General features: G+C 37.2%; 1 protein-coding gene across 8 annotated transcripts in view; it reads left to right on the top strand.

The window, feature by feature from the left end:
* Positions 1 to 22,710, top strand: part of SLX4IP (SLX4 interacting protein) — an 81,197-nt gene that overhangs the window by 33,744 nt on the left and 24,743 nt on the right. For 7 of the 8 annotated variants that reach the window (XM_076335088.1, XM_076335086.1, XM_076335089.1 and 4 more), the window contains 2 exons: positions 7,185 to 7,274; positions 10,613 to 10,736. In XM_076335088.1, coding sequence (XP_076191203.1) covers positions 7,185 to 7,274; positions 10,613 to 10,736 — 214 coding nt within the window. Of the gene's footprint in view, positions 1 to 7,184; positions 7,275 to 7,827; positions 8,021 to 10,612; positions 10,737 to 22,710 lie in introns of those variants that run through there. The other variant, XM_076335093.1, reaches the window with a different exon arrangement.

The raw sequence follows: 22,710 nt of genomic DNA, 5'->3' as shown, positions 1-22,710 counted from the left end.
AATAGCTAAATTTGAAATTCAGTTTAGTTACTCTGAGGAAGTATTGAAGAAGCTGATAATGAGCTAGGTACTTCTCTGATCTTCAGTGCAGAAATCAAAGGAAGTAATGATCATTGTTAGGGTTACCAGTTCTCAATACTTAACGTGGTGATACCTATTACTGTAGTATCTGATCATTACAAAATGAGTGATTCAGACATGCAGAGCTTTTTGTACAGGGTGCGTGCTAGTTCCTTTGTCTTTCCACCTGGGTTAGTAACTAAATCCCAGCATGGACTTTCTAGAACCACAGACGACATCCCAAATTCCAGTTTAGTACAGCAGTGACAAGGCCGTTCTTCTCATCATGAATCACTTTCGTAATACCAAACTTCTGTTGCTGATAGCTTAGGGTGAGAGCTCAGTAAGGTAGCTCTAATCTTTGTCTGCACTCACTTACCAAAGATCAGGTGATACACAATAACGTGTTATCCTGTGACACTCTATTGGTGTGTCCAAGCCCCAAGAAATGTCCTTAAAATTTATAATTAAGAATTAACTGCATTTAAACAGGTCGTGAATATGTTCAGCTATCCAGTTAATACGGCCTCTCGCCCTCCCCAACCCAAAGTGTCGTAAATGCAGGTTGCTGCAGAGATTAGTATTTCTTCGTGGCTTGCTAGCTATGATTTTAAAGATGCCACAGTTTTTATAATAATATTTTACGACAAAAGGGTGAAAGCAGCTTGTTAGAATCTCAAATTATCTTTCTATTATCTTGGACAAATACTGTGCTGCTATTTCTGTTTTTCTGGATCAGTTCTGACACAGGCAGGGACATGGTATATATGCTTTCAAAACAATGTTGAGATTGCACTGTTACTTGGAGACTTTGCCCTGAGGAAAAACTTGCTTTTTGCAATTGTTTGAGCTCCAGCTACATGGCTCCTTTCAAGATGTAGGCTACAAAACCTCCTACGGAATTGGAACCAGACCAGCATAGATTGACAACCTAAATTAAGCTTAATTCGCGCATGCAATTTAGGCCTCTTTTTCAACATTGTACCTGATAGAGCAGTTCTCCTAGACCAGTTCAGATGTTTAGATTAAGTAATTACTGCTTAGCCTGACTGTGGGTGATGAACTGAAGGGCTGTGTTTGCACTGAAGCATTCTTATATTGCTAAAAAACACGCAGATCCTTTAGCACGGCAGATACTTAGGGTGTTTTTGAAGGAGTTGTCTTGATTAATTTATTTTAATCTGTTGATTTGGGTGGTTGTCTCACAATTATGTGCTTTAACAGCAGCGTATTAGTCCTTAATTTGAAAGTCTCCAGTATCGTACACAGCTTCATCAGATTTGAAACTACTTAGATTTCTTTACATTTTCCTAGGGGTTGAATCATCCACGTGTATTTCTTGTTTTCTTTTTCCCATCATTTCTTACACTTAATATCCTGTTTATCTGCATCTTCTAAGAGTCTAACATACTGCCTTGATATTACATCCTAGTTTCTTGTTGTGTTCTCGGACCACTTCTCACAAAAGTTTCTTCTAAAGGCTTGTTCTCTGCTTGCACCTCTTTGCTTGGCATGGGAACTCCTGAATGTGATCTTAATACTTCTATAGCTCATTGGTTGAATTTTCAGATACTACTTCTTTCATTTGACTAAAACACCAGAAAATTGAACACTCCTCCCTTTAGGAATTTCTCAGACATAAACTGTACACCTAAAAAAGCAAGCTAACCACGTGCGAAAGATTACTTAGATATAACTTGTATTCAGCTTATAGAAGGGGGAATTTCCTCCCTGCTTTTGGAAAGTCTGAATGCATTTTAGGTTGACTGATTCCTGCTGAATCTGTGTATAATTTAGTAGAGCTATCTTTGAGGATAGATCTTGAAGTTAGAACCCCCTACGCCATTACTGCTGATCTGCTGCTCCCTTTTCACTGTTACAGTGATCCCAAAGATTTTTGAAAGCAGGGGACTAAAAAGATCTAGGTGATGTCAGCTGGTGGCTATAATCCTTCTTTAACAAGACCAGCTATTTGTCAAAACTTTTTTACAACTCTAGCAAATAAAATGGAATCCCATTTGAGATTTCAGAAGGGCAGCCTGGTTGTTTGCTGGACACTCATGAAACTGCAGTATACAGCCCAGATGCTGTAAAGTTTTCTGAAACGTAGCAGAGCTCAGTCTGTGGGTATGAATTTCTAGTTACTCTTCCAGATGTGCACATCTTCCACCTTTTCCCATTTTTATGATTCAAGATCCTTTAGTCCCATTTTGCATCTAGTACAAGCAGCTGTGAATTCCCCAATAAGAGAGCGAATGGCTCAGCATTGAGGACGTTTTTGAGTGGTCATCACGATCTAGTCTATTTTTTCCTATTGCCATCATCTAAGAGTGGAATAACATTATCACTGCAACTAAATATCACACCTTTCAGGGAAGAGGTAAGATTAGAAAGAAACAGTCCCTGTATGCTTAGCCTGGAGAACTGAAGTTTTACAGTGTAGGGCATGCTCATCTCCCAGTGGAACTGGGAAACGTGTTTCAAAATCGTCTTTAATTAAACTTGTTTATTGTTGTGGTTTAACCTCAGTCGGCAACTGAGCACCACACAGCTGCTCGCTCATCCCCCCCCCCCAACCCCCCCCCGGTGGGATGAGGGAGAGAATCGGAAGAGTAGAAGTGAGAAAACTCATGGGTTGAGATAAAAACAGTTTAATAATTGAAGTAAAATATAATAATAATATAGAAAGCAAGTGATGCACAATGCAATTGCTCACCACCTGCCGACCGATGCCCAGCCAGTCCCCAAGCAGCGCCCCCCCCCGGCCAGCTTTCCCCCAGTTTATGTACTGAGCATGACGTCACATGGTCTGGAATGTCCCTTTGGCCAGTTGGGGTCAGCTGTCCTGGCTGTGCCCCCTCCCAGCTTCTTGTGCACCTCCAGCCTTCTCAGTCGGTAGAGCATGGGAAGCTGAAAAGTCCTTGACTAGTGTAAGCACGACTTAGCAACAACTAAAACATGAGTGTATTATCAACATTATTCTCATCCTAAGTCCAAAACACAGCGCTGTACCAGCTACTAGGAAGAAAACTAACTCTATCCCAGCCAAAACCAGGACAGTTATAAACAAAGTAAGGTTTATAGAGAAAAGTATTGTCTTTCTGTAGACTAATTAATATAACAAACTTCCCAAGCTTTTGGTACTACAAGGACCATTCTGATCTGAAGCAGAGACAGCAAACTTCAAGCTAACTACTACTATTACGCTGATGGTGTCACCTATGTTTGCAGCTATCCTTCTGGAAAGTGAAAGCGTGTGTGACAGTTGCAGCTCGCCTCCTTCCCACCCGCCCCCAAAAGCTAGCCAAACTATTGTATGTTTCCTTTTCAACTAAGCTTCAATTAATTCTGACCCTACAGCCCGCATCTGTAGAGTAATCACAGAAATGGGAAACGCTAATATGTGTCTTGGGAGGCTGGCTCTCCAGTCCTGTCTGGTTTAATGATACAGCACATTTGGAATGATGTAACTGAGTACAAACTCAGCATGCTTATCCCCGGCATCCCAAGTAGTCTTGTTTATAATGACTGTTTTTACGCTATTTGAAGTGGTACAGTTTAAAGAAATGAGAGTACCCATGTAGGAGCCCCCTGATTGTAAAAATGAGTATAGCAATAAAAAATACTTGTTTGGGTTTATCTACTCATTGGGGGAGTTGAGATAATAATCCACCATCTAATATGTGCTTATCCTGGGCCAAGGTTTTAACAGGTTATGAGCAGATGACTTTCCTTGACTGACTGACCACTTTGCGTTGGTATTCATTCTGTTTACGTTACATGTCTGGTTATCTTTTCCATTTGCAGAATCTATGAAGTGTTTGATGTATTTGTATAAACAGTTTGATTCCTGAAAATATGTTCTGAATTAGATGCCATTACTGTACAACAATACACTAACAACATTCTGAGATCATTTAAAGCCCTTTGTTTAATAACACAGTGAATGTTATTAGACTGTTACAGTAAGTAAGTTAACATTAAAAAACAGCTTGTAAAAATGAAGAGTTTTGGAATTTTAGAATTTTGGAGGAAATCAAATTGGCGCATCTGTTTCTGTCTTTAATCTTTCAGTGAAATGTTTTCCCGTTGATTCTTGACAAAAGTGTTTCCCATCAGATCAGGCATTCAGCTTTCAGTTTTGACAACCGCACCTCTAAAAATAATTTCCACTGCAAATTTTGAGATTGAGGTTGAAAACATAAAATTAAAACTTTCTGTTCTTTTTGTTTGCCTTTCAGTTACAGTACTTAGGAGTCACAAGTTGCTTCTTGCAGCCACAATGACTGGAAATGTTTCATTTCTTCTAAAACGTAGTATTTTCTAAAAGCTAGTATTTTCATGGAATTGCGTGTCTTCAGAATAAAAATTAAAATTATTTAGAAACTTGTATAAGATCATCAAATCTGTTAATATAAACAGTATACTTTTTTCTTCCATTTCCCTCTGTTCCCCACAATTATTTGTATTGGAATTTAGTCTGTACAGAGAACTCTTCCTTTGCTGCTGGAGCAGCCAAAGCTGTATTGAGCTGCTTAGTGTAAATATCTTACATAAAGCTGTACCACGTGAAGGCATATAAAGTATAAGTACAGGTGTAGGGTATACAATGTATTGGATAATTTGAGAGTGCAAAGGAGCCTGCATGGGAGCTGTTGCTTATATCACGTTCAGGACTTAGGAAAAATAGGAGGTAACAAGACCCAGAAAGATCTGTGCTTATATTCTCTTACTGCCCATATTCCTCTTTGTCTGTGACAGTTATGCTTCCTCATGTCCTGTCCCAAAGCTCTTCCAATTGGGTGGCAAAACTGTTGGCTTTTGAATGTTGAAGTAGTTCCAGGTATGCCGTCTACAAGAAAAGTGCTCCAAAACTCAGAAGGATGGAAGTCTTCAATTGGAAAAGCTTGTCTGTTGCAAGGATTTATGCATTATTCATATACATTTGTTTTCCTTTGAAGTACTACAAACGTTTGGTCTATTTGTAATATTTTTAAGATAATTTTGAACTGTTCCATTATATAGTTTCAAATATGGTTTGTTATTTTCCAGTTGTTTCAAGATTGGCAAATGAGACAAATGCTGCCATTCAAAAGAAAATAATTACAAACATTATCTCTCCTTGAAAAACAGGTCTATACTTTGCATCTGTATCTATATATAAAGTTTCTGTAGTCAATGGAAAATGATGCAAGTTAACATATAGCATTTGATATTTTGAATTTTCTTGATGTATCAAATACTTGTTCGTTGTTGTAAGTGCTGAACCACAAATAATTTACTGGCTTTCTCTATAATACGCAGTGTCTGCTAACTTTGAAGTTCAGTAGTCAACTCAAAAGTCTGCTGGAGCTGACTAATGATTCACCAGAGATTTTTGAGAGAGATTTTGTCATCAATTTAAAGCTTGGAGAGGTTTGCTGTTGCAGCCATCTGGTAATTCTTGGTTCTCTGGAGGAAAGAGAAGCCTTTTGATAAAATAGATCAAAGCATTCTGCTCTTTCAGTGACTGATACCTATAAGTAACTTAGAAGTTTCTCAAAATGATTTCACAATGCCTGTCTCATTTGCCAAACTTTTGCATTCTAGTTACAATAGTGGTCATGAATTATATTTTTAACTATATTTAAATCATTATTTAAATACTTCTGTTCACGGTTAATTTACAGATCTAAGTGTTTTGTAAACTCAGAGATTTCAAATTTGCCAAATACGCTGTCGTGATTAATAAAATTGATGCTAAATCTTGTTGTTCTTTGTCTGTACTAACTGTACAGGTAAGGGTACTCTCAAAGACTGTACTTCTGCTATGCCATAAGCCTAAGATACAGATGTACCTCTTAGACTGTAGGTGATGTACAAATATAGTGTAAAAATATGTATCATACCATTTCTAGAACTAATTCTGTTAGCAATTGGAATTCTGGCGTGGGGTTTGCAGATGTTTGGCAGTGAAGAGCAAATATGGGGAGAGGGAGAGGACAGGAAGTGTGTGCTGCAACGTCCGCTTGAAACGAGACCAATCTAACGCTGGATTGTACATATACATTTGAGATTTGTCTGGAATCAGGATGTTGTTTCTATTCCATCAGACATTCCAGATGTGCAATTGCCATGACCGCCCATGTTCAGTCTTCTCAAAGAGTGGGTTTATTGCATCACAAGTGCGGCACAAGCAGCCAAAACAGAATGATGAAATTGGCTTTTACCTCGCAAGTTGTTTAGTTAAAGGATGTCTGAGTGAGAGTTGGTGCTGTGTTACAGTAGAAGAAAGGGAGAGCATTAGCTTGTAATGCACCATACCTCTGTGCGTGAAAAAAGGCAGTAATCTCTTGCTAGGGCTGAGTTAGTGCACAGCGGAACTAAGGAGATGTGTTTGTGCCGTTCACTCTTCCTTATATTAAAGGTCATTGTAATGACTCGTGTACTGACAAAAGAAAATAATTAAACCTCGTACGTCACACTGTCCTCAGTTGAAGCCTATCAAGGAGTTTTCAGTTGATGTGTCTTGGGATGTAGCCTGTATCATCCTAACAACTATATATAATGTTTATTAATAGGTTAGCCTTACCATTTAACCGTTCAAATGACAGATGTCGATGCATATTAGGTAGTTACCACAAGTTCTTCAAACTTGCTGTTCTTTACATTAGGTAGTTTGGAGAGAGAAAAAGATTTCTGAAGAGGCTGAGTTTTTAAGGACTTAATAAATTTAAAATGCAAACTAGATAACTAATATGGTACTACATTCTCAGAAAATAGAATGATGGGAGTTTGGTGAAGGGATAGCTAATTTTTCACACGTTAAAATTTGCTTGAACTCAGATTTAAAAGTGGCATATAGATAGCAGAAGAAAACTCCACGTACTTGTGCTTGTTGTTATTGTTTAAACTTTTCAGTGAGCTATCCAAGATAGGTCTGGTGCTCTTGTTTCTCATTAAGCTCACGAACAATGGTAAATTTGTAATTCCATACTTCATAAGCTTCCACAGTTTTATGTCCTGCCTGCTGTATCTCTGAACCAGATGCATATGCTTACCTGATTGTTTACCTCCTTGTCTGCTTGACATGTGCTTCCTGGCAGCTACAGTTGAACGTTTTTTCTTCTTTGTTTTTTTTTCAGTGTGGGAACTTTGCTGTTTTGGTGGATGTTCATATTTTGCCTCAAGGCTCCAGTAAAGACACCAGCTGGTTTTCAGATCATGAGAAAGAGGTACAACAAATATCAATTCTACTTCAAAAGCATGTGGCTGCAGGGAAAAAGTTGGATTGCCTTGAACTGCTCAGAATTTTTCACTGTTATGAGAATATTGTTAGTTATACCTAACCGTCAACGGTTGCTGTGGGACCCCTAAGTCAACCATATGTGCTTTTTGGGTCACTAATGACCACTTTCAATTTGCCTTTTAATTTTACACTCTGTGTGTGTGCATACACGCATGTGTGTGTGCTGTTTTGATTCTTCTGACTTAACTTTTAATTTTAAAAACATATTTCTCATGAATGTAAATAATGCTGAGTGATATAAAATAGATTGTGACAGGTATCATTTTTGCAGAGCTTGTTGGTGAAATAGCTTTCTATTAATTGTTTTTTCTCGTTCCGAGAAGTGTGAATGATGTTGCATTTAGAGAGTGCAAGAAAACATGAGTATGCATGATAAACTATACTAGAACCATTGTATCTTATGAAAAGAAACTCCCGATCTTTAAGTTTTTAATCATTTGTATGTCTTGGCAACAGATGAAATTCTGGAAAATCAGTGCATCAGTGACCAGCAAAATTACGAATGTAACTTTCATCAGATTCTGTGTGATTTCTGCTACGATCTTGTGATAAGTTACTGGCAGGAGTTTTCCCCTACTTCAGTCTGTGTGGGAACTTGAGAAGTTCCCTATTGAAAACGAATGCAGGACATGTTTCAAATGCCTGTGGACTTTCCCGCAAGTCTCTGTTACGGTAATTTTCAGCAGATAGCTTTCCTAATAATGGCACAATTAACTTGTCACTGCAGAGCATCCCCGTATGTCTCAAAGTAATATGTTTAAATAAAATTAAAAGAAACAATAAATTAATATCCTGAGGGAGTGAAAGCAGAATATTTAACAGCATGTGGTTCATCCGATTTGCGCTTTATTAAGCGGAGAAAGAAGAAAATAGGGGAAATCTTTTAGACTTCTTTTTTCTGACTAAATGAATACTCATTACCCCTTCTATTTATAACCAGTTTTACTATCCTGGTTATCTGACTTTCAAGCGTTTTCAAAATGTATTTTGTAAGACTGCCAAAACAAAAGATACGAATTTCAGGAAATTAGATCATGATTGATTTAATAAAGAGGCATGACAGGGCAGCATTCATTACATTTCCGTGACCGCACATTTTGAGTGAAGTACAAAGGTTGCGTATTTTTGACAACCGAGAAGTGTGATTCCAATAGCTTTACAATTCGCTTCCTAAAAGTCCTGTGCAGAATCTTTGTTAAAGTGCGAAGAAAAAGGTCAGTAAGGTATTGTGGGTAAATTACGCATACATGGTTTTTTATGAGAGCTTTTACATATTCATCACAAGCAGTTTTCTACATTTTTGTTGTTTCCAAATTCTGGAAAATGCTAATGGTGGTACAGCCCTCTTCGCTTGTCTGTGGGAAAAGCGGATGCCTCTTAGACCCCTTGTAACAGAAACACGATTTCTGCTGATCCCCTGCTTACCCGGGGTGAAAGTCAGCGGCTGCTGTTTGTAGCAAATGGAGCCTGGCGAAGCGGTCCCAGGCAGAAGGAGGGAGCAGTGCTGGCCTGTCAGCTGCCAGCTCCCGCTGGAGCATGGGTTGCGTAGAGCAGGCTGGGAACTAAATGAGTGCCCATAAGCATGAGGCTGGTGTAAGAAAATACAGTGCACGTTGTCTGACTGGGCACTGTAAAGACCACAGTTCGCACACTGCTGTCACATGCGTTGTATGTAGAGTCATCTTGGGGTTGCTGCGAGGTGCAAATTGAGGCATTTGGGAGCTTTTCTCTCTTTCTACCCTTCAAATTTCCCTGCCCCTTCTGTCCCATCTATTTTTCCCTGGAATAACAAAGTCAAAGTTTTATCTTTGCACTTCAAGAAACATTTATTAAACTGATTTCTGTTCATGTCATTGCTATGATCTCTCCGTATGCATATAGAAGGTCTCAGTTGCAAGTTCTTTTTAGTGGTGGAAAGTACATAGAGACGATTCTCTTGAAGCCTGCTCTTGTTTATGCTTTCTTAAATATAGGTCTGTGTAGTTCTTTGTGGAGAACCATTTAAATAATATTTCCACAAGTTATAACAATTAAAATATTTTCCATGTAAATTAAGGAAGTGCATGCTAATATTTGTTGTTGCAGAAGGAACCAAATCCACACTATGTTTCCGCTGCTTTCTAGACCTTTTTATTCTAATCTGAACGCATAGTCCTGTGAAGGAATGTGTAATGAGATCACTTTAATGAGTTAAACAGAAGAATAAGTAAATATAGTATTTTATAAATGGTACTCTTCAAGCAGAAAGGAAAATGTATTTCTTACTGTAAGGAGAAAATATTGTTTGTGGTTGACCAATATATGTGCATTGCTTTCATTTAGAGCAATACGTTAAAAATTAGTTGCTCTGCATACTTTCTACGTTAATCAAAAGTAAATTTCAAGCCAAGATATTTTAGTTTAGATAGTGCTAATATAATTTCATCTATTGTCCAAACACTGTAAAAAAAGTAAAATGATGTTTTTGTGTGCCACAAAGCATCATTTCTGTGAGCACATAGTTATGCACAGTGGAAAATGAGAACGCTGAGGGAAAAGTCTCAAATATGTGTGTATGTATTAATCTGAAAACTTATTCTGGTATTCAAGAGATTAATATTTTGCTTTTACTCCAACTTTTTTTCCTATGGTTACTCTGGCTGAAGGGTTTGTTCTTCTTGAATTGTATGTGGTTTTTATTGTGCTTTGCTGAAGGAAGTATGAAAGATATGAACGTTTTTTTTAGGAGCAGAAAAATCAAAATGAACTAGAGAAATTAGGTTGCTGTGACCTAATTAGCTCTGAGTCTTCACCCAAAATTACACTGAATTAAACCAAAATATCTGTTGTGGTTTATGAGGATTCTTGCAGAGAAATAGTGTGTTGACAATTCCTGGGAGGATTTTTACTAATATTTTGCTTAAATACCTAACGTTATGATACATTTTTAACATGTATTTTTTCCTACTTTGCATACAAATGAAACTAATTTGCTGTTCAGAAATTATTAGTATTGTAACATAATGTATTTCATCTGCCAAGTGAGAATTTCCTAATGTACTTCCTCTCTTGTTTTGGAGCAAAATTGTTTAATCCTCCCTGCCTTGTTCCCATTCATTTCCTAAATTATGTGCTTCTCACCTCTATGTAATACCTCAGTACTTAATTGCAGATAATGTTGTTCCTTTTTATGTGAAAGGGAGTGATTTTGTATTGATTTCTGCTGTGTGTCTGTGGGCATGTATGTAAATTTAGATCTAAGTAGGCCAACGGTTACTCTTTCAGGAGGTCTGCATGCTGCTAGAAGAAGTTGTTGCTTCAAGGGTCAAACATTACTTGGAAACGCCTAAACAACGTGGTCAATGGAAATCAATGGAACGTGCACCATCTGGTCCTTTGTTTCTTACCGGTAAAATAAATTATTTAACTTACTGTGAAATAAAGTAAGATAAAGTATGGTGGAAACTGCTGTGCTTTATTTTTTCCACGAGAAATCTCCCATCGGGAAAGCCAGTAAGCCTGAAATAGCTGGTGTTGGGGTCTGAAATTACTTTAGCTATGTCATTGAAAAAATTAAGTGGGTTTTAATTTTCTGTGTTATTGAAGAATGAACATAACACTTGTACTATTAGTATGAGAGCCTCTCATTAGAATTAAAAAGAATAAATGGTATAATCCTGGGTCCTCCAAAATGGATAGAAATCTTGCTGGTTTAAGTCTCCTTTCCACTTGAACATTTAGTTTAGAGGTTTTTAATTTGGAAATAGTATCTTTACTTCTCCCTCCTCTAACAATCTGTTCAGTCTTAAAAAGTTGCTATGATGTGATAAATGGCATTTGTCATTTCACCGGTGTTACTGCAGGTTTGGCAGTAGTGTCAATGACCTTGGGAGTAATTACTGTGCAGAAGAGAACAGGAGTAAGAGCATTTACCCAACTGGAACTTTTTTTTGTGTGTGTGTGAGGGTGGTGAGACTAATAGGTGCAATTTCAGTACACGCATGTTTTAAACTAAAGATAGTGATCACTATAGCTTGTGCTCTAATGTTAGATCAGCTTTGGGGCTAAGTGGCTTGCCAGTTTTTGTTTAATGTTACTTCTCTAGCTGTTGTGGTCATCATGGTGGGTTTTACAGTTGATAGGCTTATCTGTTGGTGTTATATCACACAAGCAATTTATTTTTAAATAGTTCTTAGGAAATAATGACCTTTTTTTTTTTTTATTACTAGCCTGGAGCGTGCTATAAACTTGTAACAGAAAAGAAGGGCTGCAATAGTAAAGCCCTGTGCTGGCTATGGTTTCTCACATTTCCTTAAACATATTGAAATAGATCTCTACTGAAATACGAATTCTGCAATGAATGTAATTACATACTTACAGTACACAATCAGTATACTGATAGAAATTTTTTAATTCAATGTATATTATAGTAACAGTTTTAATTCCGAACAAATTCTTTGCCTCTCAATGTTTTCAGTTATTGAAAAGGTATATTCCTATAGAATTCTAGTCGATGGTTGCAGCTTTAAACACTATTATCAATACTCATGAGTGTTTTTAATAAAGAAAACACAGGTTATATACTGTATGGTTGGCTTATTGCAAAATTTTAGGCATATATGGGAGCCAGATTGTTACGGCATGACAGGAGGTTTTTTTCTGCACACAAGAACACAACACCGCATAAGCAAAAAGCGCTTCAGGACACTAAAGAATTTCCAAACCCTTTTTTTCCTTGCAAGTTGTAACTACATTTTATCCCTTTAAAGTAGTATTAATGTTTGTAAAACACTTGCACTTTCAGATCCCTGTACTCTTCTGGTTTTGAGTGAACAAATAGAATTTTCTTAGTGAAAGCAGAGGGACATTACAGAGGGTAGGATCAGAATTTCTGAGATTTGTTGAGGTTTTTCTGTGTTTTCTTTTACTGAGTGATATATTTTATTATTTATTTTTTAAAGTTTCCTGCCTCAGTAAAAAGTAGGTTTTCAGAAACAATGATTTTGAAAGATAGAACTGCCAGATATAATAATAGTTTTTATATGTGCAGACAGATGCAACGCTAATTTGAGGGTGTTTGTGAGACTTTAGGGTCTTATACTTTCTTTTATATCATGAACTTTTCAGTAAAAATACTGGTATGCTGTCCCAGGGTTGTGAACTGATCTTCTGCTTGACTCTTCCCCTTATTTCCTGAAAATGAAAAACTTAAGGATATGCATTTGAGGAGGTCATCAGTACTATCTGTGACAGTTTTAGATTAAAGAATATTTACTTTGGATGAGGCAGAATTACTGTTAATCTCACTGTCATTAATTAACGCTAAACAAATAAAGGAAGAAAACCGTCTGTGATAACAAACATTCATGTTGAACTTAATTTCCAAATCTCTCTCTTTCCTCTTCGCTCAGCCTGCTTTGCTCAGGGCTGGAATTTTAGGAAAGGAGTGCTTTGTTCAAGTCCAAGAATCAAGTTTATTCAAGTTACATTCAAGTCTGTTCTTACCTGAGAAGGAAATAACAGAATAGGTGGGTGTTCACTGGAGCAACTGGGACCTACCTCTGAGGGACTGACACTTTTAGGTGAGCCACAGGTCTAATAGTCTTTAGCAGTTCTCATCACTCAAATGTGGCTCCAAAACCTCTTGTGTTTTGCCTTCCTCCCTAGGATCACAGGTGCTGTTTGTAGAGTACAAAGATACGTTTTTGTGTTTTTTCACAAACAGATGAAGTGCAAGATCGCTGGCCAGTGTTTGGCTTACAGTGTTTTGTAGTATACAAAGAAATGTGCAAGCCTGGTATGTGGCTAACTACATACACATACTATAGGTGCTGCTGCTGAAATGTTCAGGCTTGCAGCTGTTGTTGCATTTGGAGGTTATTAAAAGTTTTTGAGCTCTTCAAACTGTATGTGGTTTCTTTTGCTCAAAGTTATGCAAGTCTGTGTCTAGAGTTTCACTGCTGTAAAACCCCCGCTATTGTAAGGAAGAGTATCTACAGAAGGAACATTAGGGTGCTTATTAGCTGGTTATTTACTACTTCAAGTATCCCAGGTCAGCATTCCACCCCTATTTGAACTCGCATCTTTTCAGTGAATTTTAATTTGTTTGCTCTCCACGTTGCAGGATGTATTCAAAATTTATTAGAATCAGAATTATTAGACCAGCATTAGTAAGATTTTAGACTACCTCTAATATCAAAACATGTTGTATTAGGATTTTCTTCAGAAATAGAAGCCAAGCTACCTTACTTTGATGAGCACATCTCATCCTGCTGTCTAGATCTGTTGAGCAGAGAAGACTGTTGTTAAACTGGCTACCATAACTATTTTGAAGAGAAAATTTTCACCTATCACAATTTATTTTTAGTATTAATGTCATGTTATGTTTAATATTAATATTATTTAATACCACCTTTCAGTCTTGTGGCACATAATACAAATATCCATGCATGTTACTTGTTAATTTGCATTTCTTTTTCATTTAAGTTACACCCACACAGCAGTGTGTGGTGGGTCGCATACCATCTCATTAGGAAATCTGTGGGTGTTACACACAGGAGAAGAAAGAAAGAAAGAATGGAAAAATGAGAGAAAGTAGCCAAGACAAGCAAGTTCTTCCTATTCTCCTTTCTGTCTGAACAATTTCCCCACCCCTCCCAAATGACCAGCATGAACAATTTGCCAAAGTAAGCTTTAATTTAGTCTTTGGACATAGGCTTTGGTATAAACTCTGTTTCCTGTGTTTAATTAATGTCCAAACGTGTTTGATTTTGGGTTGTTTTATTTTTTTAAGAGAAAATTAAAATAGGGTACATTTTTCAAAGATTTAATTTTGCCTGCATCCAATTTTCACGGCCAAAATCATGGAAGAAGGGCATCGATGAGGTATCATTCACTTGCGTTATTTGAAGTTCAGTGAATGTAAGCCATCCAATAGCAAACCCCATGTATTAATGAATTTCTCTCATTCATTAAAACTCCACTACTTCACTTTTCAAATGTATAATCTTTAAAGTTAGAACTTATTTTTTAATATATATATGCACCATACATTTTCACTTTGCGCTACTTGTGCTACTCAGAATCACATACTTGTTTTTAGTGATGATGTCAAGCATCTTAGTGTGTCATAATGCTCACCTACTGTAGACTTAAACAAGCTAAAAGCAGAGCCTGTTTTTTCATGTTCCACAGAAGGTGGCTGTTTTTGATTAAGAGCAGTGAGAATTAATAACAAGAGGCTATAAAGAGGACAGAGTGGAGATATTAAACACAGAATGACAAAGGGAGGACTGTGGAAAATTAAGGAAGAAGGCAAAGTTTACATGGGCACAGAAGAAACAAAAAGGAGGATGTGGGAAGAAAATAGGGCTGGTAGAAATGTCCACGTTAGAAATGGAAGGAAGGAAGAAGGTATCTTGTAAACTGACCTTCTTCCCCGACTTGAGGGAGGGGGTCAACTTAACTATGTTTATCTTACAAGTAATTTTCAGATCTTTTCTCATTCCTTCCCTAGCATCCTTGTTGTTTTTCTTGGCTTGAAGGTGGAACATTTTTGCTCTGATTTCAGATCTTTTTATTGTACAGTCTCTTCTACAGTTAAAATAATTAGAGAGCATGCTGTCACATGGCACAATGAGCTCCCAGCTTGATTTTATCTGCTTTCTCTGGGATTGTGTATATTTTTTATGTATTTTTAACCTCGTTTTCTAAGGAAATGGGGCTTATTGTGATCATGTTTTCTCTGTGTGTGTCTTGTCTGTCCATCTTTTCTCCCAGTTGCTTTTTGCAAATGTGATTGAACTTTATTAACAGGTAGAAGTCTCAGACACTAAATTTTCAGACATTAACTTCTGATAAGCTTAATAAAATGAGAAACTGGAAGAAGTACAGTGCTATTATGAATAGTTCTGCCTTACAAAGATCTGGAGTCAAAGTTCACGTTTCATTTAATATAAAAGAATGCATAAGATGCAATTTCATAAGAAAATGCATTTCTGTTCTGTTGCTTATGAAACTATTTGTTTGGCTCCTGTAAGCACACAAAAAATATACAATAAATCATGATAGTAAATATTCCAAACTGTTTTGGCCTTGCATTTCAATTTGAACATTATGATGTTTTTAAGGAAAACATCCTTTTCAGACTGCCCTCCTTTGCTTTAGGCTTGTTCACTATTACTGCAGAATGTGAAATGTGTAAGGTGCTTGTAGGGTATGTTCCACGTTACAATCCTGTAGCAGCAAAACTGATTTATTCCCAGCCTCCCAGCTGTTAACTCTTACTCCTCTGCTGTGAAACAGTGGGTTTTTTTGGTTTTAACTAGCATCATTTCACCTGTCTTGCTTAAAGAGCAACTCCACAAAAATTTGGGTGCAACTGGAGGGAAAGTAAGCTATAGCAGGTAAGCTACCACAGGGCACTGAGGAGGACAGAAGTCTTTTAAATGAACTTTGATGTTTGCAGTTGCACATTGTAATTTCTGTCTCTCAAAAGAATTATATTGCAGCTTCTTTACAATGGACTCATTTATGATTTGTGGCCAAGTCCTGCAGATCTTTGTGAACTTTAAACTTACATTCATCTGTCTGTGACAACAGAGCCTCATAGCTCCCTGAAGTATGCAGTAACTTATGCAATAACTTATGAAAAATGTTTTGATTAGTATCTTGTACTTAATATTTCCTGCATTTGCTTTAGATTACTTTTTTCCATTTTTTACAGCCAGCTAATGGGGAATAAAGGCATCTTTTTTTCACCAAAACATTTTTCTTCTAGAAGACCAAGGTTATATATCTGAATTTTTTTTTTTTGTTCTTTTCTCAGGGTAGAGGATATTTGACAAGAACAAAACCCCCATATTTATGCACTGTTTGGGTATTTTCTTTTTAGTGATTTTTTTTTTCTTACCTTAGTTCATAATACAGTAGAATTGGGAAAAACTCCAAGAAGGGCAACAAAGATGATCCAAGATGAGGAAATGCAATGCAAGGAACATACAAAATACAGGGAACAGTTAAGTGTGCTAGGAGTCTTCAGCCTGGAAAATATATGAATTAGGGAGAACGCAACAGAGATCTACAAAATAATTTCTTCTCCTCTTCCAATTTGAGAACAAGAAGGCGTCTAATGAAGATATTGGAAGTGCCATGGTAGTTAGCACAACTGTGGAACTCTCTGCCAAAGGCTAATGGGTATGATAAAAGCTTACGCTGAGCGCACAGAACTGGACAAGAACATGGGAGAGTAATCCAGGGAGGGTACAGAATTCACAGAAACCTCTTTTGGTTCAATAAAGGCCTTAGCTGAGAGTGCTTGGAGTCTGGGAGAGTATTGGGGAAATAACCACATGCACTTTGCTCTTGTATTTAGTCTCCCCTTGTAGCCATTTTAGCGACTTTTACATGCAAGGCATTTAGCTATATTGACCTTTGGTCTTACCCAGTATGGCCTTTCTCATCATCATACTTTTCTGGAAAAAGCCTGCACTATAAACTGACAACTCATTAATATGTCAAAGAGAGTTGGTGTGTTTCAAAGATTGTCTGAGAAAGTTCTGCACTGTCTAGATTGAAGGATCTACCTTTGTCTTCCTGTTATTACACTGATATTTGCAGAGACTTCAGCAATTGCTATCCCTGTCTTACACGGGACATTTACAGCTGCAGCACCAGGTGGGTTGAATGCACTCTCCTTATTTTACTTCTTCCCTAGTTGCAGCGCTCATGTGAAGTTATTTATGGACTTGGATAGGAAATGAAATAGTGTATTTATTTTAAAGATACCCTTAAAAAAGTGGTTTATGTAGTTAGTATTGTATTGAAAAGAAATATCATTTGTTTAAAACAACAGGAGAGTTGTTTAATTTGGTGTATTTTTGTGAAAAGAAAGAATTTGGTGTTGGTTTTGAAAACAGCCTTGATCTCTAACCGTTAATTAATATCTGCCTTAATTAATTTTGTTTCTTTCTCTTAATTCCATCTTGTTTCCATCTTTTGTTTGTCTCTTGTTTCCATACGACTTTTTTCATTTTAGGAAAGAAAAAAAATTACGAAAATTACTCTTAAGAGTGTGTGTGTGTGTGTGTGTGTGCAAAAAACCCCACATTTGTGCGTGCAAACACACATTTTGACAGCTGCTATCTTGCGTACCTATAGAAGCAATAAAGGTCTTTCTATAGCATCCAAGTAGATCTGAACAGCAATTTTGCTGTTAGTACTTCAGTTTATGTGACGGCACATATATTTATGCAAATTTAAAGTTTATCTTTGGAGTTTTCATTATATAGTTAGGCAGAAAGTCAGTATCCATTAATCATGTATTTACAAAGTGGAATTACGTCTCCTCTTTCAGGTTATAAAAGCTGGCTAGAAGTTAATAGGCAATTAATCTCTATCAGTTAAAAACGAAGTTTAAGATGCTAGTTTGATGCAGATGTTGCAAGTTAGGCGAGATGAACCCCACCTTTAATTTCTGATTTGATATTCACTTGAGAATATCAAAGTGACTCTCATCCAGGCCAGGGAACATACAGCTACCTCTTGAAAGAGCCCTTAGCATCCGTTTGTCCCAAGTGGGAATTCAGCATTTTTTGAATCCACACAAAGTGATTTTGAAAACCTGTCCCTGAGCACTTACCATTTCTCATTTGACTGCCTGATTCTTTTTTACAACTTCTGTTCCTCTTGAAGGTACTCTTTCTTGTGTGCTCTGTATAGTTTTTTTTTAAAGCTTCTGCAGTCACTTCGAAGCAGGAATACAGAGGATAGAGTATCAGTGTACAGCTTCTTTGGACCTGTTTAAGCACTAGGCACAGTTGGAATAGGTAGCAGATAGGTTTGGGGTTTTTTTGGAGTGCTCACTGTTTCAGCTGAAATTTTCTGAAGAGTAAGTTTGACTTTGAATTATCTTCTCCCATCCTTTGTGAACATGGCAAATAGGATTTCTGCTAGAAGCATTTTGTACATTCAGTGGTCTGCATTTAATGGATGCTCAAATTCCTTGTGTTGAAATGTCTAAAATACCAGAGAAGAAATTACTTGGTCAGTGTGATAGACCTGACTTTCCTTAACTGTCTGACCTTTACAAATATGTGTGTGGGATAGCTCAAAGACTGTGATGCCTGGAATATGCTACAGATAAAGTACAGGAGTCATCCTCTTCTAGTGAGGGCGGTTTAACATAATACGTGCATTCTGCTGAAGTAAAGCGTTTGCAAATAATGTCTGAATCTGATTGTGTCTTCTGTGTTTGGCTAAATTTTTACTGTAGTATGAATATGCCTTTAGGATTTCATTTTTTCAGCTTGGGTACATATGATAGCACATATCACTTGCTAACACATAGTGGGCTGCGTTGTTTAGATGCGTACCAGGTCTACCTCTTGTGCGTTACAAAAAACACATACACTGCATTCCTGTTGTGCTTGTTGTCCGTGAGCAGATAATGCTGTGGCTGTGTATTTGGGACTTCTGAAAAAAACTCTGAAAATCTCTGTGTGTTACGGGGGCAGAGATTCTATTTCTTTAGACCTAAGTAGTCTTGTCGGGCAGTGATAGGAGTCATGAGATTGTTGTATGTTTTAGCAGGCACGTCAGCGTTTACATCAGGACCATTGTCAGCATCTTAGGTTTGAGGGTTTTTCATGTAAGTACACAGGAAGGGGGGAACATAGCTTGGTTTAGTAAAAAACCCCAGAAAACCCAAACCAAACCCTACTATGAAAATACAGGTAATGAAAGTGGATGAAAAGGCAAATACAATTTATAAGGGGAAAAGAAAGACTGTATCTATTTTTTAAAAATTAATTAGGTTTGATAGCTTCTTTTGCCCTTTTTTTAATTAGTTCAACTGTCTATTAAATGAGATGGAAAAAAATAAGGATTTGATTTTTGTTTTGAGATGAAATGTCAGGTTCCTTTAAAAAAAAAAAAAAGAAAAGTAAGTACTCTTTATTAAATGTTTCTAAAGAGAGCAATATTGTTTTGGTTACAATGTAAGCAAGAAAGAATAGGGATTTGAAATAAAACCTAAAAGCAATATGATTTCCCTAGAAATGTTTAGAGGAATTTACTTAATTGCAACCAGAAGTTTGACCTGGAAGTGTAACGTTTTGACCTTTTAGCTGTCTGGTTTCCTAAATGTGTTGTTTTGCTCTCTTTAAGCTGTGAGAAAAATCTGTTTTACACATCTTTTAACCCTTGCATTCCCTGAAAGTCTCAATATAAAAGTCCCCAAACTATCACCAGTGGTCCAAGAAGAACAAAAATTGTCATTACATTTTCAGAAAAAAAAAATCATTATAGGTGTATGTTGAACATTGAAGTCCTTTCTATTTTCATTATAACTGGAAGTAATTATGGGTGTAATTTCATGGCTAACTATGAATAGGAATTCTTTTAAACTTTCCATGTTACCATATTACACAATAATACTCACCTTTGTTCTTTTGTTCTTAAGTTTCACTATCATATGACAAAGGTAGAGAGAAAATACAGCTTTTTAAATTGCAAACATTTTTGTGGGTTTATTTATATTTGGAAAATTTTTATAAGGCATTACAGAAATCCAGATAGAGATGGGGGGCTAATTCCTGAAAAAAGTTACGCATACTTTCTTTGCATAAGTAGTTCAGTGAGAGCTGGTGTGTGCATTTGATTCACCATTGAAGGTACTAGATGTGTTTATTACACACTGAGTGTTTCTATTGACTACAGAGGCACAAGTGGCAGACCATAAACAAAACTACACCAGCAAAGCTTTGCAGGGCCTGGGCCTTAATTTATTAAAAACGTATAGAAGTAAACAAAAATTTGGTAGTGCAACAAATAATAAAGACTTTTACCTGAAAAGAGGAGGAAAAAAAGTCCAGTGCAATCTTGAATATGCGTTGTGGGCATAGTAACAGAACTTGATGTATTCCATCAACTTCAAACAGATAAGAGATATTCTAATGCAGAGCAAATTACATTTATTCAGAGAGAAACATTGTACCTGTGAAATATTCACTATATAAATCTGTGGAAAACAAAGTTGTTTAAATGACAAAGCTTGCTTTAGAGAGGATCGAAGGGGTGACAGTCTTGTATTTGTTTACAGAGTATCTTTCTCTTATTCTTTTAATTAAGATACTTAGGGTTTTTTTGTGCGCATGTGTGGGTCATAGGATATGGGCAATGCCTGTCTGTTCTTTTCTGTTGTCTTCCCATGGCAGAAGACAGGTTCGTGGTTTTTGGTCTTTTGTATAAAAGACCTTAAATTTGGTATTTAATATTGAGAAAGAGGATGTTCTGTGTACTTTTTTTGCACTTAGCATCTGTTACACTGATGCCAGAAACTGCAAGATGCTGAGCTGTGTAATTCAGGTGGTCCCTTCTAACACTGCTTTCTTGAGTGAGCTAAAATGAGCAGTTTGTTACAAACCATTTTGCAGTCAGGCTCCAGCTCTTTGCACCACAACCAGCACCTGCTTCACTGCTAGAGCTGAGTGGCACTGATCAGATGCTCACAATCATGGGTTGTTCTTGGTCTTTTTGGTGGTATCCTCTTTGCATCAGAGCTTGTGAGAGCAGAAGGAGATTGATACTTATTTGGAAATAGAGCCTTTCAGCAGCTGACTTAATTACGGTCTATTTGCCAGCATTTAAAAAGAGAAAATACAAGAGGCTCCATTGTGGTGAGTTTCCACCTATTTGCTATGCTCCAGAATTTCCTTATATTCCGAGTTGTTATAAACCTAACAGGAGTCTGTTGTGTGACAAGACCTCTGGCGCCACTTCCTTTATTCAGACAGCAGCGTGAAACGTGTGCTGGTTCAAGTCCACATGTGTCTCTTCGAACTCAGTTTCTTTTGAAGTGTCCTCTAGATGATAGTGGTAGAAAAAAAGAGGAGTCATGATCATCAACATCTACCTCTTAGCTCCACTGGGCTGTCCTAACAGGATTCCTCAAAAAAGAAAGACAAGAACATTTATTGCTGCCATATATCAAGATCAGCTTTGAAGAAACTACCTTTTCATGTTCATGCCATCTTTTTAAAGTTCTGTTGAAGACACCTGCTACTAGCTTTTCTTTCCCTCTCATTGTCTCCCATCATGTCTCCAGTGGCAGACTGTCGGGCTTTTTTCACCAAACCCATAGGTTTTGTAGCCATGTGATGCAATATATCCCTGACATTTTTAGTGACCCTTGCCTAGAGACCTTGTTAGTGGTAGAAGATGAAAGTCTTGTCAGCTGTGGGAGCTATAGGGTTAAAACCCTTTCCTCTTGGGGAAGAAGTTTTGCAGAAGTTATTTCCTATTGCCGAGGAAAAAAACAATAGAGCCTGGAGACCTGTGAAGGGTTTGATTGACTTTGAAAGTCTTTCAGCATCATAGTATTGGCACCCACGATTATGTTGTTCTAATGAACAAGAAGGGGAACCAGTCGTGTCTGTTAAATTCTGAAAGGCTCATTTCCACATTTTGGTTGAGTTTTTGTGCTAGAAGAGACTTCGTGTTGTAGAGATTCCTGACATTTAAAATATGAAATCCTCCCTTTCAAGTATTTCATGGCATCAAAACATTTCATGAAGCTCATGGATATCCCTTTTCCTCAAGGCAAAAAACCACAGAGACAGGCTGAAAGGACATATTTTTTTGAAAGAGGCATGTGCTTTAAAGGCCACTGTATGCATTCCCTAGTGCCCTGGAAGTTAAACTTGTCACCATCACAGTGTCTGTGTTTCATTTTAGCTAGAATCTACCTTACTTTTATCACTGTGAGGAATTCAGTGATGTAAGTGACATTGCTCCATTTGGACACAGCTGTGTCTGGCCAGTTTAGGGGAGATGCTCAGCTTGATGTGCAAATGTGGCATCAGACAGTTTTTAACTAAGCTGCTCCTTCGTGGCGATACAGCCACTTCGAAGAGACTTCAGATTCTCCTCTGCTGCTGACTTGTCAGACAGCGTTTACCACAGGGTTTGTTTTCCAATTCTCTCTGCCTTTTGGCTGGTAGCGACAGATGTCTTTCTCAGCCTTTCTCTCAGTTGTCAGGCTCATTCCAGTGGTTAAAGAAGTCTAGGCACGTGGCTTCCTCTGGAATACAGTTTATATGTTCAAAACAGTGAGGATTCATAAATAGCTTTCAGTTCATGTGTTAAAGCCCATCACATGCAATTAATAATATAGTCATTGAGTCTGAGATCAACAAAAAGGTGAAATCAAATCTTGTCTCCTATTAGAAAACAGTTGTCTCTGATAATGGTACACTATCAAATATATTGCTCTATGTTTATCTGCTTGAATGCATTAGCAGGTGGTGCTAGCTGTTATTGCTTATACATTATGAATGGGTATTGAGAGACTATCTTAAGAACTGTTTTCCAGGACTGGGTCAGCC

Source organism: Aptenodytes patagonicus, chromosome 3 (assembly GCF_965638725.1).
Source record: "Aptenodytes patagonicus chromosome 3, bAptPat1.pri.cur, whole genome shotgun sequence".
Lineage (NCBI taxonomy): Eukaryota > Metazoa > Chordata > Aves > Sphenisciformes > Spheniscidae > Aptenodytes > Aptenodytes patagonicus.
Note: the sequence above shows the minus strand (reverse complement) of the source record. Positions and strands in the feature narration are given on the sequence as shown.